Here is a 17,909-nt window from a genome sequence, read left to right on the forward strand (position 1 = left end):
ACACAGTTACAGAAAGCACACTGGCAATCTAAGAAATCAGAACACTGCATCTTCCATGCATCAGCAGTAATCGTTTAAACCTAATGTTACTGCAAGAAATACGAGTCTCGAGTTAAGGGGAATGTACCACGAGCAAGTAGAAACAGCCTGGTGCCTTTTGATCAGACACAGGCCTTGCGAAGCTAACTAAAACGTCTGACCCAATACGATCCCCAATTCCCTTCGGGACTGATCTCTTTAGAAAAAATACCGCGTAATCATCGTACACTAATTCACATCTTAACTTTCCACAATCCACATCCCTTCCCCTCGGCGTCTCGAGCTCAACGAAACCTAACCTAGCAAAAGAAGAAAAACACATTACGTATCTAGTAATATTGCAACAAGGCAATTAAAAGTAACCCGATTTATGTCGTGTTTGGATTCGTTTTAATCGGAAAAATCCGAAGAACGCATCGGTATCATTTTTCGAAAAGTATCACGAAAGGTACGAAAAGTAAAATATTCTCGTACAATTATAATTTTCATCGCAGCGGCTTCTTTTCGAAGCGTCGAGACACGACGTATTACACCCGTTTCGTTACCTCCTGTTATGACCGTTATCGAGCGATGTTCGAGTTCTAGGAAAAAAAAACTACGCTACCCTGCACTCGAAACTTTCACCGCTTGGTCGTCAAATCCTACGAAAGTGAATCGCGGATTGCTCGATTTGCAAAATCTTCTAACTCCTTTTCCCGATATTGCGCCACACCCGTTGCAACCGTTTAGGAAAGTGCTATAGCCCGTCCCAGTTCCTAGAATCACCCTCTGTACCTGTACCAAGCTCGAAAATGATTAATCATACAGCTCGATGCAGCCCGGTTGAACTAGATCTACCTAGGCTGATCGTGGTGCAACGTTGTAGAAAAGAGCGTCTTGTTGCGCAACCGTGGCCACTCTGAGCAATCTTTCTGGAATAATTGCACGTTCGTGACGTATCGCAGGCCACGAGAAACAAACGGTTTCGTGGAAGCCGCTTCGCGCCGATTTGCATTGATTTTGCCGGGACGCCAGACGACCCTCGTTTCGAGTCGCGAATGTAATACGTGCGAGCGTTGAGCACTTCCGGTTCGCCTGGCGATGGGGAAGAAGAAAGACTCGAGCGGGCCGAGTGATTTCACGACAAACGGTGAACCCGCCCTACAAATCGAAGCTACGACGATGCTAGAGAATTCTTTTGAGCTTTCCACCAGCCGAGGAGCTACGAGCTACTGGCACGGTTCGTTGAAATTTAACGATTCGTAAATTTTGCGAGGTGCGCGCGAAAACGCGTGGCACGTTGAAGGAACCGCGTCGAAAAATTCGAAAATGCAACGAAGAATTCGGAAATGCATCGAAAAATTCGAAAATGCATCGAAGAATTCGAAAACGCATCGGAGAATTTGAAAATGCATCGAAGAATTCGAAAATGCAACGAAGAATTCAAAAATGCATCGAAGAATTCGAAAATGCATGGAAGAATTTGAAAATGCATCGAAGAATTCGAAAACGCATCGAAGAATTTGAAAATGCATCGAAGAATTCGAAAACGCATCGAAGAATTCGAAAACGCATCGGAGAATTCGAAAATGCATCGAAGAATTCGAAAATGCATCGAAGAATTCGGAGACGCGCACCATTTACAAGGAAACAGCATCGATGCAGGATTTGTGGAATAAATTGAGCACGTATTTGTTTTCAATGAAATCTTATTGGCTTGATTCGATTCGATGGTAACGAATTTCGACGGAAAATGATGTTACTTTTCATGCGTTATTCTTTGTTTTCTATCCATGTACAGCTGTATATAGCCATATAGGGGATGCAAGTGCATGCATCACGCACAGCATTTGTAGTGTCAAAATAGTGTTCCCCGCAAAGTGTAATTTACACGAATTACTACACAGGACAAAAAATTGCATAAATGAATATCGTGTAGTAAGTAACTAAAATATCATTAACAACGGAAATGTCTCGTTTCGAGTGGCACGGTGTGTTTTCGATAAAATAACAATACGAAACCTTTAATAACATTTTTGCACGAGTCTCCTTGTTGTGTTGAGTTTTGAGCAATACGAACGAAGCTTTTCGATCAACCTTGATAGAATTTGTTCGTGGAAAATGACACAGTGTACAGAACGGTGAAAAAATTTAACAAAAAATTCGAATAATGATTTTTATCGCGTCTTAAAAGTTATCAACAATTCTATGAACACGAGCCTTTTTTATTCCGTGTACACAATCGGACGTAATTATTTATTTTTGACACTTGTACCTACATATCAAGGGTTAGTAACAAAGTATTACAAAATGAGTACAGTTGTGCTACTACAAAGTGTACGATAATTCGTGATACGATCGAGAAGAAGATAGAGGGTGATTTCTCGTTAAAAAGTTAATCGAAAATGTAGAAAAAAATTTTATTACACATGGAGATAAAATAGAAATCTAATTAATCGAAACTTGTAATCATTTTTTATTAAGAGAAACGATTCGTTTACGATGCATTCTTTAGCACTTTTTACCCTATTATCGAACAGAATACATACAAATAAACAAACATTTGACCTTGGACGTTAAGGTCGAGAAGATTTTTAACAAATGTCGCGTAAGAAACTAATATATATTACTTTTACACCCTGTACAATTATCTTGCGAATTGTGAAATTCTCAGTCTTACCTCAATCGTTAATTACATCATCAATCACATTAAGACATCGATCTTCGTCGAATAATCAATATAAAAATGTTTCACCGTCCCTTTCCCTCCTCCCTTTTACGATCAGGTATACAACGAGATCGACGCGTGATGTGCAATTGAATAAAATAAAACGCGGTTAATACGTCTGTTTTCCGATCCTCGCATCGCATTCCACGTGAAATTTCGCTGGTCGAGCAACGTCTCGGAAAATGGCGTTACCAAAAAGCCTTTTACGATCGTAGACTGAACGCGAACAAAGAGTCTTCCGTTCTTGGACGTTCAATAAGAAACGTGTAATACCATTCTTTGAAGAGATCAGACAGACCTCGACGAGTGACATTCATTGTGACTCGCTCAATCGTGGCGGCTAATCACAAGCGTTTTCCGACTCGCGTTTCCAAGAAGTCCGTAATGTTTCTCCCGTGCGACGACAGTGATTACGTTCAATGGCGGTATCACGCCATTATGTAGTTTCGCTGTAAATAATCTCGCAGTGGTGTAGGAACGTACGAACGTGTGTACGTCGTTTAATAACACGTTTGCTTGGAAAGAACACGGGTGTAATAACATTAACGGGCAGATTGGTATTTTTCAGTGATCGTTCTTCGATCGAAATTAAATCGAGGACGATGATTGATCGTACACTGAAACGTTTCGATTGTTTCGCGACAATTATTCTATTCGTAGATCGCGGTGGTCTTTGAATTTATTTTACGCGATTTACAACGCTTTTTACCGTTTCGTTTGCCGGTACAGAACGGATGATAATTTTTTTAAAATATATCAGCATGGTCGTGGACGACCTCGATTTAATTAAAATAGGAGGGTATCGATTGCGTCAAACGCGCTTGCTCTGACTTCTCCCGCTGCTACGATAAAAGATTCGTTGATCTTGGGATAAGGTTCACGATATTATTGTGCACTTCGTTTGCTACTTACGTTCGTTAAAATAAATAAACGTGTTTCGAACGATCGTTTTTTCGCGCGCGAAAAAAACATCTGTAAAATTGAAATATTAGAGAATAAAAACGGTGAGCTTTATATGCAGGGTGTTCCATTTAAATTGACACAATGAAATATCTCGTAGATGATCAATTAACGAAAACATGTGGGACATGTTTTTCATGATTTTGAGGGAGAATGGCGATGTTAGCATTTTAATGTTTTGTTTTGGAATTCTATTCTATGTACAAATATGCATATCTCTGCCCACCTAATGTTTGGGTTTCTCGTTTGTTTAGATTTTGCGTAATTTTGTAATTAATTGTCTACGAGATATTTCGTTCTGTCGACTTAAGTCTGACACTCGGTAGTTAAACACAAGTGCTTTTCAATGTTAACTACAATGAAACGTATGTTTAATCCGATGTCCGTTTAAACCAAGACGCATTACTGTTACCGCGTCAATTTTACTACTTAAATAAATTAACGAAAGATAATTAAACTGCGTGTCTAGAGTGCAGCTTAATTACTCGATAACGGATAAATTCACTATTCTATTCGTACGAGTATTCTATTCGAATAGTTCGCGAAAGTTACGTTAATAAACTAATGATTAAAGTATGGAAATAACGTTCATCTTATTAATTCGGTTTACCATTAGTGTACTATGATACAAAGCTTTATCTACAACGTGACTCATTGAACACAGAACACCTGAATACTTCTCTTGGATAGGAAATTACAAAAAGATTTGTGTTGCACAATGTGTAAATGGTTTTCGAAGGATTTTCTCCTCGAATTATTCAGATTGTTAATAACTTTAAATGGAAATCCAAACGAAAACCTATTATCCGCATACTATAGCTGACACCGATACAACTCCGGCTACGTAGTTTATATAAAATTAGTTTCGCCGAGTCTGTAGGTTTCATCCACAATAGAATGCACCGAGGTGTTCACACTTTATCTGGAATGTCCACTTGTCGTTAACTCTCGCCATTAGCACGTTTCAGCGCGCGCGACACAAAAGAGGATAAGATTGACGCGAGTTTCGTTAATTGACAAAGTCAACGGTGAAAGGAGCTATTCGATTCGACAAGCAGTTTACTTCTTCCTGTATACTCCAAATTAATTAAACAATTTCACGAAACTAGCGGTATTGAAGAACCTGTGGAAAATAGCTGAAAGCAAAGAAAAAGAATTAATATTACGCAAGTTCGTTATTCGATTTGAAATTTCTACGTTTAAGGTCAATTCAAGATCGTATTACAGTACACGATTGAACTTGATTCGATTTCAATAACAACATACAAAAGATGAAAATATATAGAGTTTCGTAAAAAGAAAACCATCGATGACCTTGGTAACCCTGAAAAAGTGACTTCGAGGAAACTAAAATAATGTTTACTTAAATTGTATTTCATACATATTCTTGCATCACAAATCCATGAGAGGCGTTCAAGTATCTCAATTTTGATGATTCAGCCAGTATATATAATAATTTATGTAAAGGAACAGGAGTTTACCGTGTATTAAGGCTCTCGATGAGAAGTTAAAAGAAAATTCGCTTCATCGATGTACGCAATGAAAGCAACAATTATATCGATTACAATCGATGCCATTATCCTTTAAATAACGTTGAGTTTTACAAGGCATTTTGGACCTAAGCATGTCTAACGATTTTTGTACACATCTTAGTTCGATGACCAGGTCTCGATCAGGTGAAAACACCCTTAAAAAGTACAGTTTGTAATTTAACTATCCGATGACAGGCAGACTGTAAAAACGATACTACGCTCGAGCGTTGCGAGTCGAAAGTCCGGGAGCAATTCTCTATAGTTTTTGGATAACTGTGAATAAAAGTTAATTTACGAGCTCATCACGAGCACAGACATTGTCTGTGGCGAGCACGTAATAATTAACGAGGAACATATTCGGTTACTTGTACCTTCAAAGCTATCACTTTCCCACTTGAGTATGTCTCGGGTATCTCTCAACATTCCTCCTACGAGCTTTCCACAACCCCTTGTCAGCGGATATTACAATTTCAAACTCGAAGTCTCTATTTTTTCAACTGTTCTCTCGGTTACCGAGTTAAACGCGGTATAGTTCGATTTCTCTAGACGTGAGCTCTCCATAGATTAATAAAATCTCTGAACATCGTCACTTCCAAGTACTCTAGAAAGCTTGATCCGATAGTGTACTAAACAACTGATATTTTACCGAAAACGACACCGTTACTTACTCTGTAAAGCTTAATCTTTCTTCGATACTAGTTCAAAGACGATAGTGTACTAAACAACTCATATTTTACCGAAAACGAACACCGTTACTTCCAGATACTCCATAAAGTTTAGAGTTTCTTCGATACTAGTTCAAAGACCATTCGTTAGTGTATTAAACAACTGATATTTTACCGAAAACGAACACCGTTACTTTCAGATACTCTACAAAGCTTAGAGTTTCTTCGATACTAGTTCAAAGACCATCCGTTAGTGTATTAAACAACTGATATTTTACCGAAAACAAACATTATTTCCAGATACTCTATAAAGCTTAACGTTTTTTCGATACTAGTTCAAAGACCATCCGATAGTGTATTAACCCTTTCCACTCGAGAGGCGATCCTCGATCGCCACTTAACTCGGTGTACTTTCTCCAATTTAGAAAACCATCGTGGTTTGGAATTGAAATTAAAATTCAATTACTCCTTTTTCGTAAGAGATAAACGTATATATATATATGAAATGTTAAAATGAAAATGTTCCGTTTGAAATTAATGACACGATTTCAAGAGTTTCATCGAGGTGTTAGTTTTTGATAGCAAAAAAAAGAAGCTTCGAGTGCAAAGGGTTAAACAACTCGTATTCTACCGAGAACTAACCGAGAACGAGCGATACGTATACGCCTGTATGCGAGGGTACGTTCCTGCACCATTCGGCCAGAGGGCAACGTTAAGCGTGATCCGAATTTAATGAAACGCCGTTTAATCGTTCCATCGAAACTATCGTGGCTGTATAAACCATTCACACTAACTGTATGTTCTATTCCAGACCTAGGGGGCCCATTCTTCCCTGGTGGTCCTGAATTGTGGCACCATCCACTGGCGTACTCGACCGCTGGCGAATTACCCGGCACGCTGCAACATGCGACGCTGGTCCATCCGGCGTTACATCCTCAGGTCCCCGTACGTTCCTATCTTTGACTATCTGCAGACAAAGCTCTGGAGCCGCCGACGAGCGCCCCGATGCACGTTAGTGATACATGATCGTTATACTCGATTACTATACGATACAACTAGCAGGTAGACATGCACGTAGAAAATGCGAGACCAGCGTTGACGGCTCGACCTGGCTCGATAACGGGGGTTACTTGTTCGAACACCGGAACGTTCTTAACACTGTGATTTTCTCTTTCGGTGTCGCCGTTAACCGATTTTCAAAGTCGTGCCAACGATTTCGTAATTTCCCGCGACGAAAGTGCACCAATTGCACAGGGTGTACGCGATATCGTTCGCCGGCAGTTTTCTCGCGAACGAAAACGATGTACGAAAGAAGAAGGTAAACGGTCGAGTATTCGATCGAATTTACAAATTTTTGGTACATCTTCGATCGCAAAGGTCACTTTCGATTTCAACGATGTAAGATACAACGATGATCCAGATCGCGCGAAGTTTAAGAAGAAATGATAAATCTTGTTGATATTCTTGAAGAAGGTTTCAGATACGGGTAATCTCTTGTTTGTGAAAATTAAAAGTACGTGGAATTTGACATTTATTCTTATGAAAAATAATGAAATTTCGTGTTCATTCATTGGTACCTAACCGTCATTCGTTTTCGAGAAAACTGTTGGTCAATAATTAAACGAACACCTTGTAGAATTTTTGTTCAGTTTTTAACCCTTAGCTGATAGGATGAGGATCGGAAAAATAAATTGAATACATACATTTAATTACATTACTACAATAATTATTGTTCTCTGTAATTTAACTTGTTGAGATGCATCCAATGCGCAACAGTATGTCGCAAATACAGTAGAACCTCGATAAATGCAACCTCGATATTCGCGTGTGAATCTCTATCGTTGCATTGTATTGACAAGTGGTCACTTGGCAACAAGTGCCGTGTCTTCCATTTGAGACAGAAGCAGAGATCGTTGATACGAAACCGCCGATTACACGAGAGGTCAAAACATGGACTACAGGTAATGGAGATACACTGTACAGACTCCTTTGTATTAAATTGGGTACCTCCGTAATTGCATGAATCTCGATACTTGCAGGAATGTTCGATCCTGTTTTCTCGCAATTGCCGAGGTTTTACTGTATACAAAGTTTCAAACACACAATTGTCGCAATCGGTTATAAAACAAACGCAAAAGTGATACTACAAAATATTGTACGTAACTGTTCGTCGACCCTTTCGTTTCCGAGACACAGTTATTACTACGAAGTGGAGTAAGTTATCATTCTCGTGGATCGTCAAATATTTATACCAATATTGTACAAAGCTCGATGTTAAGAATTTCCAAAGCGACTGCATCTCGGAAAGAAAAGTTTTACGAACTCACGTTTATTAAAAATTTATTCTCGACTCTGAACTGTAGAATACGACTGGTACATTTCGCGATACAACTTTCGAAGAAACTCTATGGATCATTTTAATCTCATCCTACCAGTTGACAGTCAAAATTCTTCGTCCTATTTTCTTTCATACCACGATTTTCACCGTTCCATATTAAAACCGAACTATTTCGCTCTCAAACTTACAAGTGCGTAGAATTGTAAAATGCGAATCGATGTCGAATCTGAATTTTATCGTATACATCCACGGTCACGTGGTATTCGAACAAATTGCCCTCGGAGACGAAACATTGATCAAACAGGGTAATTCTGAAATATCGCGGGATTCTGTCTCAATGTAATACGTTACAAACTGATGGAGAAATTTCGGACTGTAGTTGAAATTTTTGCAACTTAAGAAACACACGGTCCGGAACTTCGTGCTTTCTGCTATCCGATTGCATGCGATGATCCCAATTTTAATACCCTTAAAGTTTCCAAGATATCAGAAGCTAATCACGCTCGCGGGTTAATTATCACGACTGTTAAGTTCACCGTAAACAAAGATAAGCCGCTTTTTAATGTTTCGTAGTGCTTTCTGGCGCGTTCGTACCCTCCACCGCCGTTCGATGTTAGAACGATCAGAACAGTATGGTACTGCCGGGTACGAATTCGCCAAACAGGAGCTATTGATTTTTAATATCGCCTAGTCCTGTGCCAGGTTCACGCGGGTACCTATCACGCACTATCGCGAAGGATATCGCCCAGTAGTGGAATCAAGTTCAATATACAATACCAACGAATATCAATCGATTCAATTTCGAGCGTGTCGATTTTCAGTGCCCCTTTGTGCAATTATAATTATATACAGTGTGTGTGTGTTTGTGTTAATTAATCGTTAATCGTTCATCGCTTACTGCATGATTTTTTTTAAGCCAAAATTTCTCTTTCGTTCCTTGAAGTTTCACAGAAAATTGTGTGGTAACCAAAAAATACAATTCTGATGAAATTTGAATTAAAAAATTTTTAAATTTAATTACGTTTACGAGCGATTGTGTATTTGTGATCCGACCGGTAGAGTTCTATACGAAACAACGAGAAGAATTTGTATTTCATAAACGAACAGGGTACTTTCTTTAAAAATATCGATCCATTGACGAATAAACTTAGATTCGTTGATCCAAGCCTGGATCGAGTTTGTTAAATTGTTCGTTGTACCGTCTTCTATCGAGAAAAATATTTGTACTTTTGCAATTCAACGGGAGTCGTTTCATTTTCAATCGAGGTTCGGGTTGTGACAAATTTCGAGCGACAGCAATTTGTCAGAAATATTGTATGCAAATGAAAAAAAAAAAAAAAGAAAAAGCGTAAACGAAAAACGAATATACCGAGGGAACTACAGTTAAAAACTGTTTATTTTTATTCGAAGCTTTTATAGAGAGAATCCGGAGATTGGCAAACATTCGTTTAATTTTATGAGAAAAAGGCAGCATTCATTTCTAATTTAAAGAGTCGGCCATTTTCTTGACGGGAATAAAAATATTCCGCAGACTCCACTCGACGAGATAATGAGGCAGAAACTCGGCTAAATAGAAGGTATTTCATTCGCGAAATTCGCGGTCTGCTTTCATAAGCGTTTCTATTGTGAATCGTACACAGTCGAGATTTTCCTAATTCTGCCTACGATTGCGGCGCCTATCCAAAAACTCAATATTTAAAAGACATTAATTCCTTTCCGCGTTCGTTGCTTTCGCGTAAGTTTCTACAATAAAATATTACCGCGTGCAACAGACGAAACAAAAATTTAACAACTTCGTGGACAGTTTACCGGCTGAAAGTTAAGTACTTTGATCTTCGACGAAGTTTCTTTAAGAGTTCTTAATATTTTTTTCTTTTCCTTTTTTTTTTTTTTATTTTTGAATCGAAAATCAATTCATCGTCCTGTTTGCGAGACGTTTCGCGCGGCACTTTCGCGCGAATCCGAGAAATCGATTTTGCAATCGACGACGAAAGAAAATGCAGCAGTGCAGCAACACAGGATTTCCGAGACGAGTAGCGCAATACATAATTACACGGACACCACCAACGACATGTTATAACGTCAAATTACGAATTGATTGCGCGTCACTGTATTCTCTGTTGAAAATAATTCCAACACCGTGTATTATTAAAATATCCTGTATTCCGTTTCATATTTAGTACATCGAGATATGATGTTTGAGGTACATTTCAAATGCAAATTAATTAGGCTCAGAATATTAAATCTTCGGCCGTTCGCGCGTATACGAAGAGAGAATAATTTGCATCGACATACTCGAGAAAGGAATTTCTTGTTATTGAATCATTAATCGTACGCTATGTCTGTAATGTTGCTGCAAATTATGCTGCATTTTCATTTGACACAGTTTTTCCGCTAATTGGTATACTGCACAACTCGGCCATGGGCACTGGTTTCAACAGTACGTATTCTCATTGTTCGAACAATTTCGTAAATTATATATCGACTGTAAATATTCGACGATATCGATATCATTTAGAGACACAATATCCTATAAAAAAATAGAGACAGTAGAAAAAATTAACATAAGAAAAGTTCACGAGTTTCATTGAAGATCAATAACGATCGTCTATCGTTTGTAAGACGAATCGAGAAATCTTAGATATGAAAATTCTATGAAGATTAAAAGGAGAAATACAGAGACGAAAATTTATTCTTCAGGTTCGCCTGTTTTGTTTTTAAATGGAATTACAAACTTTTCTTTAGGTGCTGACAAAAGAGAATCGTCAAATTAATGGTGAAAATGAAGATAATTTATAATGGAATACATTTTTCTAATCTTAATTCAAACATAACCCAGATCAGACTCTGGATAAAAGTCACAATTCTGTGAAAAAACAATCGAATTTCGTTAATTCTCGATATACGTGTAACGGGAGATCCCGACAATTCGTCGGATATCTTACAAAAACTACAAGATAAAACCGCTCCAATCGAACCGTATCGATTTCACAGCTACAAAACAAAAACAAGCGAGAATCCGTACTAAGAGAATCTGTATTTACTAATCTCTTTCGAAACCCCTCGATCGGAATGGCGTAGCGTTCCAAATCGCTGAACCCACGACTTAGAGAGAAAAACAAATACGATTCCATAAAAAGAGACAAACGCTCCGTTATCCTTAAAATATCCAAACCAAATGTTTCCCAAGAAAGATACTGTTCGACTTCGACGAGACCTTCCTACCGCTGACAAACTACAGAAACATTCGAGTATTTCCTTTCGTACGTCCTGCTCCGCGTATTATGTAACACATTGAGAACACGGGAACGTTTCAATTATTTAAGGAGCTGTTTCCGGAAATATAGTTCCCCTTTCCACTACTGTTCTGCATCCGTTGCCATCGCGATTGTACGATACCTTTCTATCCGACGCGATCGAACAAAAATATACTCCTACAGTTCGAATAAAATCAACTGGCCGCCGGAGGTCGTTACTACCCCCACCATACCGGCTTCTATCGCTCGTGACGCAACGACACGTTAGAAGGGGAGGGGGGGCGTGGCCTCGAGCGGCCAATTAAGATCGACCAGACAATAGTATCGCCCGAGGACCCAGTACCACCTTTCCCCTTTGCGTCAGGATCAAAAGTCCCGGACTAACTATGAACAATTTCGCTTTTTTTCTTTTACAGGCGCCCATGTCTCTGCCGCATCCTACGACGCTGACGTCGATACACGCCTCGCTGCCCCATTTCTTACCCTCGCCGGCACTGGCATCGCCGGTGGGTTCGCCCTCGTCCCAGCCGAACATAGCCGTCAGCAATGCACCGTGTTCTACCCTCTTTGTGGCGAACCTTGGCCAGTTCGTTTCTGAGCACGAGCTCAAGGACATCTTCAGCAGGTTAGAGAACACCGTACGAACGAAACGTTCGCGTCGATAGACACCGCGTGCCGGACGACGTGCTCTCGTTTGATACGATTACGATCTTATCGTACGATTTGATACGATCGCGCGGTACCTGACGCGTTCACGCGTCAAGCATCGACGAGAACGCGTTTGCTATCCTTCCAGCGGACGATTTTTTGTCGCCGTAGCTACCCGAGATACAACCACGGGACTCGTGAAGCGCGAGTTGAACGCCTCCTGAATCAGGAGCATCGGGTTGAAAGGTATTGAGGGGAGGAGAAACGATCAGTCGTAGTTCTAGGGAAGCGCGTATCGGGAACTATTGGGTCGTTCGAAGAGTCATTTCGTTTTCCAAAACGGAGTATACACAATTTAATAAAATTAAAGTTTCATTTTCAACGAAAGAAACGAAATTACTTTCCGAACAACTCAATGATATTGGATAGTGAATTTTACTCGAACGCGGAGTAATTTTTACTTTACTGATTTTTACTTTAATGTAAGTTTTACTTCGCAACTCCGCGACTGATCCTCCGTTCTCCCTACAATACTCGCTGATGACGTTAAGTGGTTACGACAATGCGACCGGTTGGAAAATGAGCTAGGGTTTGTAAATTCTTATCGTGGATGGGTATGTAAATTTATCACGTTTCCATCTATTGTCGAAAAGTGTACACACTGAACTGCGAATCTGTTCAATTTTATAAAAGAATGTTCAATCCTGTCAAAGTTATGATAAATTACAGCCGTTTTGCTCAACCTTGCGGAAAAGGTGTCTAGCGATTAAATCGTCTGAAATAAAAAAGCAACGGAATTTTATAAGCAGTGTTAATCGAGCCAAGTATCGTTAAATTTAGGAATTTTTTTTTTTTGAAGTTCTACTCGTCGATTTCTTTCGAATTAAATATTACAACTTTCACCCTATATTTTTCAGAATCTTAAAGTTGAAAACTTTTCGAAAGAGAAACGAATCTTAAATACAAAACTTTCCACTGATGTCTCCGTTGGAATCAAAATCTTTTCACAAAATTCTACGTATCCCAGTTCGATGCGTGTACTTTTAGGCGATAGATAAGCTTTCGATAAAATTACGTACTCGTGTTGGAAAAACAATTTCCAAACTGCCTCGTTGTTCAGCCCCCTGTCGTAATCCCTTAAGCGGACTGTTCGATGGGTTCACACGCGATGTGACCAATTCATTTCCTTGAATTTTCTACAATTTTCTATGATCGGTCGAGGGTCGTTTTACGCATTGCCACGATAAGTCCACAGCCTCGTTCGGTTCGTCAGAAATAAGGGTGCAGTGTTAGACGATCGTACGATCTTGCCCGTCCCGTGAAACGGCGTTAAATTTGGGTCGCGTGCGATTTCGTAGGACCATCTGCGGTAGAATAACGCGCTTCTATACCACGATATCGACACGTTTTTTTTTTCTCCTAGAATTACCCTATACTCCGTCCACGGCCATTCCAATTTGGTGCAATTCGGCGACGTTCGGTCCACGACGTTGAAATTTAAACGGCGCACAATTGGCCCGAATAGGGAAAGGCGTTTCGGTTTTCGACTGGTGGTTCTGCGTGCAATTTCGGCGTGCGCCGCGAAACGCAGCGAGCAAATAATCATCGTGAAGTATGCTAACCCCCACCACCCCAAACATCCACCTATCCACCTACCCCGCGGGGCATTACGGTTACGCTCGCATAGTAAATTATTTTCGCGTGCTCCGCCATGCGGAACCTTCCCACGATTCTGAGTACGTGTGCAGCCACGTATTAACTCGTGATTCGTTGCGGACGCGAAACGCGTGGAAATTCTTTCGATGTTTTTCTAACGATCATGTAATCCAATCGACGCACAGCGAGACAGAATCCATTCGTAACGTGACGCAAATAATCGAATGTTCTCAATGAATACTACCGCGTAGGAAGAAAATATCCGATAAGTAATTTCTATCGATCGGGCATTCATTTCGGTAATGAATTAAATACGAATGGTTCAATTACGGTAATTAATTTATCATTCCGTACGAATACCGTCGTATCTAAAAAAGGAAAAACGAAATTTTTGTCTCTTCTTTATTTACGATTTCTACTTAAAAAACGAAACGAATAGTGTTTCCATTGATTTTGAACGAAGCGAAGAAAATTTGTATCACGAAAACCGAGTTTTCAGGACCAAGATGCGTAACAGTATGTTCGAAAACTTTAATTTCTCTCTAATTTAGCTCTAATTTCCGCTTTTCAAATACCACGATATCTGTATGGTATGTACAACCGAAGTATCGGTATTTTGTTAATTTATCGCCTCGATAGTTTCGCGAGAGGAAGATGAAAATAATTTTCTACCGCGCAAAAATATTCGAGAAACGACTTATTGAATATTGAATACTACTCTGAATACTATCGAGTATTATTCCAAGTGTAGTTTTCACTGGAAACGGTAAATTATTTTTGTCGCCGCACGAATTAATTCTAGCCCACGACGCGATACCCTTATTCGTCACTTCCGACAAAATTCGATCCCACGAACACGCGTACATTTAATTAACTCCACCTCCGAAACGACCAGGGAACTTTAGGTTAGGTTCGTGCGTTAACCCTTAAAGGAGTAGAACTTCGGGCTTCGTTGCTGTGACTTGTACAGCTTCTTTTTGAGAAGCATCGTTGAAACTTATAACTTGGGTTGAACGTTCTAGTTGGTCGATCGTTATCTATTATATAACTGTTAAATTGCTTGATTAAAATGCTTTGTTGGCCAATTTAGACGAATTCTACTTAAATATTAACCAAACGTTATTATTCGTTATTCATTCGGCTGCATCCAGGCATTTAGAGAGATGAATAAGTTCGTACAATAATACGCTCAAAGTTAAGAGCAAACGTAATTAAACTTGAAACATCCATTTCCCCAACGTGAAATTATATAAAATTTACAGAAAATGGCATTTCGCCCTAGCTTTCCTGATGGATTTATCAGCTTATCTAGTATATACCTTAAATGTAATTTCATGTTGGGAATAATTCCTGTATTTTGAAACACGGGCTAATTAATATCATAAATTGGCAAACAAGGATTCCACCTAACAGTTACGAATGAAATTATTAACATACCAATTTGGAAAATTTATAATAATATCGAATCGATCAATTCGATGGTACTGTTCGATCGTTTCACAAGTGTTCTTCTTTTCTGAATAAATTTTACACAACGAGTTAACAAATGTTCCTATAAACTCGTATATTACTCGGGTCGAAAGAGCTATATATTCCATTTTACGAAGCTCGAGTGAACTCGTGAAATGTTTTTTAATGCCATTATCGACCAATTCCCCTCTGCTAACTGCCAATGTATACCATCGAAATCCTTACAATTTTCATATTTTTTTTTTTTATTCATTTTGCATTCGCCCAAAAGTCCATTTATATTTACTCGAGGTTTTGAAAAAAAAAAAAAAACGTACGCTAAAACAAATAACGATCAACGCGAGTAGCAAACACGTGAGATCACTGGTAAATGTATAGACTTACCGATTAAACTTTGGTCAAAATATGCTAACGGATATGCAATTTCGTGAAAATTTATATTTTATGAGGTTCGACGTGCAACTTTGTATAAATGTCCCTTTTATTCGAAATACGCGTAAAAGTAATAACAATTAAATCACGCAACAATCGAATCTTGGATTAGTAACTTATACGATAAAACCTTTATACTTGGCGATCCTGGCTTGAATGATTCAGGTCACTTCAAAGGAATTTCGCTAGAAGGTTTCCACATCTGCATAATGCGAGGTCTGCGTGTCTTGTCAATCATCGACATCATCGTTCGACTTCGCTTCTCCTAGTGACATCCACATAACAACAATTAAATAAGCCAAGGGTATAGCATTACCGAGTGTAAATACTACTTCTATACATTTACTAGTAGAAGGGTGTATCATTATCGCTCCGACAGCGATACACACACGAAACCATTAACCATCCTTACAGTATCCTCTCGTTCGCTCCATCTCTTTCCGACTTCCGTAAAAAACTAACCGGTTCGTCGAGAACTCCCGAGAAACACGCAAACAGTATAAAACGATCCGACGTAAACGTGCTTTAAAAAAAAAAAAAAGAAAAGACAAGAAAAAAAAGAAAAGTTCATCGCGCAGTAAGTTTTCACGAAATCGTGAAAGTTCTCCAAAATCGTTAGAACTCGATTTCAATCTCGTACTCTTTTCAACGGGCAAACGAGGATCGTCTTTTTGCTGTTCTTTCTTACCTTGTTCGCGTTCAATTACGAAATTATAATATTCGAGCCACGCCGAGAGTCACGTGACGATGATACTTCGCTCCTCCGAGGGTTAAACGCAAATCTAATTTAACACGACGAAAGAGACGAGCGGTCAATCCCGACGAGAAAGAGAGAAAGAGAAAAGCCAAAGAGACCGAGAAAGAGAAAGGAAGAGAGAGAGAGAAAGAGAGAGATAGGCGGAAATAGGGAATTTCCTTCGGATACAGGAGAAATGACTACGGTTTGATGATAATGCATCGCGTATCCCGTCGAAACGCGCGACTTCCCTAAAATTGTAGACGTTAGCCGGGCGCGTGCAAACGCGTGTAATTAACTCGGGCAGCTGCTCGCGAATTCATACGTAGAGCTCGGGGGTTTTGCGGCGTAACGAGATTCCGCGGACTAATTACACTCCGAGGAAGAAGGACTCGGAGCACAGTCGTCGTACGAATTAGCGAGACGGTCGCGTAACCGCTCGATTTTCCCTTCCTTCGTCTCCGACCTCCTGGCCAGCCACCCAGACCGCCTTCGTTCCGTCCGCCATTCTTTGACGATGTCCGAGGCGAGAAAATCCTGAACGAGGAGAGACGCGGTAGCGAATCGAGACCCATTTAATCCCGGAAAGGAGCGAGAAATAGTAGAAGGAGTCGTTTCTTGGCGGCCTTACGGTTCGACGGTTCTGTTCGCGGCGGGTTATTTCAACGACGAATGCAAAGAGGAAATCGATACCGGGGCTCGTTGCGTCAGATACGAACGACGTCATATCCAGTTCATTCATCGCGATACAAGAAGCTTTGACCTGTTATGCCCGCGAGAACTCAATGGCACGTAGGACTCCGCGGCCCCGACTCTCTCTCGTCGGTGCCATTTGACCCGTTAACCGGTTTCCAGTTTTATTTCCAACGGGGCATCGATTTTAACTCTTTCGGGCACAGTGGGTTAAAAAAATAACATCCCACCTTTTCGATACACCGGCACGCACGGTGGGATATATTTCGACCTGTCGTGAGAAAATTGAAACAACTCGCCGTACAAGTCGCACGGCGGGACCGTTAATATTCCGTCGCGTAATTAAGTGTCTAATTAATCTATTTCTCTCGATTTTAACTCTTTCCGGCACAGTGGGTTAATAAATCTCCCGCCTTTTCAATACGCTGATGCGCACGGTGGGATATTTCTCGAACCGTCACGAAAAATTAAACCAATTCCGTGCGAGTTCCACGGTGAGGCTGTTAATATTCCATCTCGTAATTGAACGTCTGATTGATCTATTTTTCAGTTTTGGTTATTTCGTATCGTTCCAAACGTTTAGCAACTGTGCCACGAAAAGTTAAAGCCGCGTACGGGAATCTCCTTTCGGTAATCGTGCAGTGCAATTCAAGCGATTGTTTCCAAAGCACGACGTGGCCAACGAATTGTTTTTTTTTTTTTTTGTTACAAAGAGCGAATGTTATTGCATTTCGTCCCGAGATTCCTGGAGTGGATACCCTCTTTTTTGGATGTAA

The 17,909-nt window shown here is 39.9% G+C and overlaps 1 protein-coding gene across 2 annotated transcripts in view; it reads left to right on the top strand.

Moving 5' to 3' along the window:
* Window positions 1–17,909, top strand: part of LOC143148470 (protein couch potato) — a 208,243-nt gene that overhangs the window by 179,729 nt on the left and 10,605 nt on the right. For both annotated transcript variants that reach the window (XM_076314830.1, XM_076314828.1), the window contains exons 6-7: window positions 6,715–6,848; window positions 11,915–12,123. In XM_076314830.1, the coding sequence (XP_076170945.1) occupies window positions 6,715–6,848; window positions 11,915–12,123 (343 nt within the window). The remainder of the gene's footprint in view (window positions 1–6,714; window positions 6,849–11,914; window positions 12,124–17,909) is intronic.

Source organism: Ptiloglossa arizonensis, chromosome 6, assembly GCF_051014685.1.
Source record: "Ptiloglossa arizonensis isolate GNS036 chromosome 6, iyPtiAriz1_principal, whole genome shotgun sequence".
Lineage (NCBI taxonomy): Eukaryota > Metazoa > Arthropoda > Insecta > Hymenoptera > Colletidae > Ptiloglossa > Ptiloglossa arizonensis.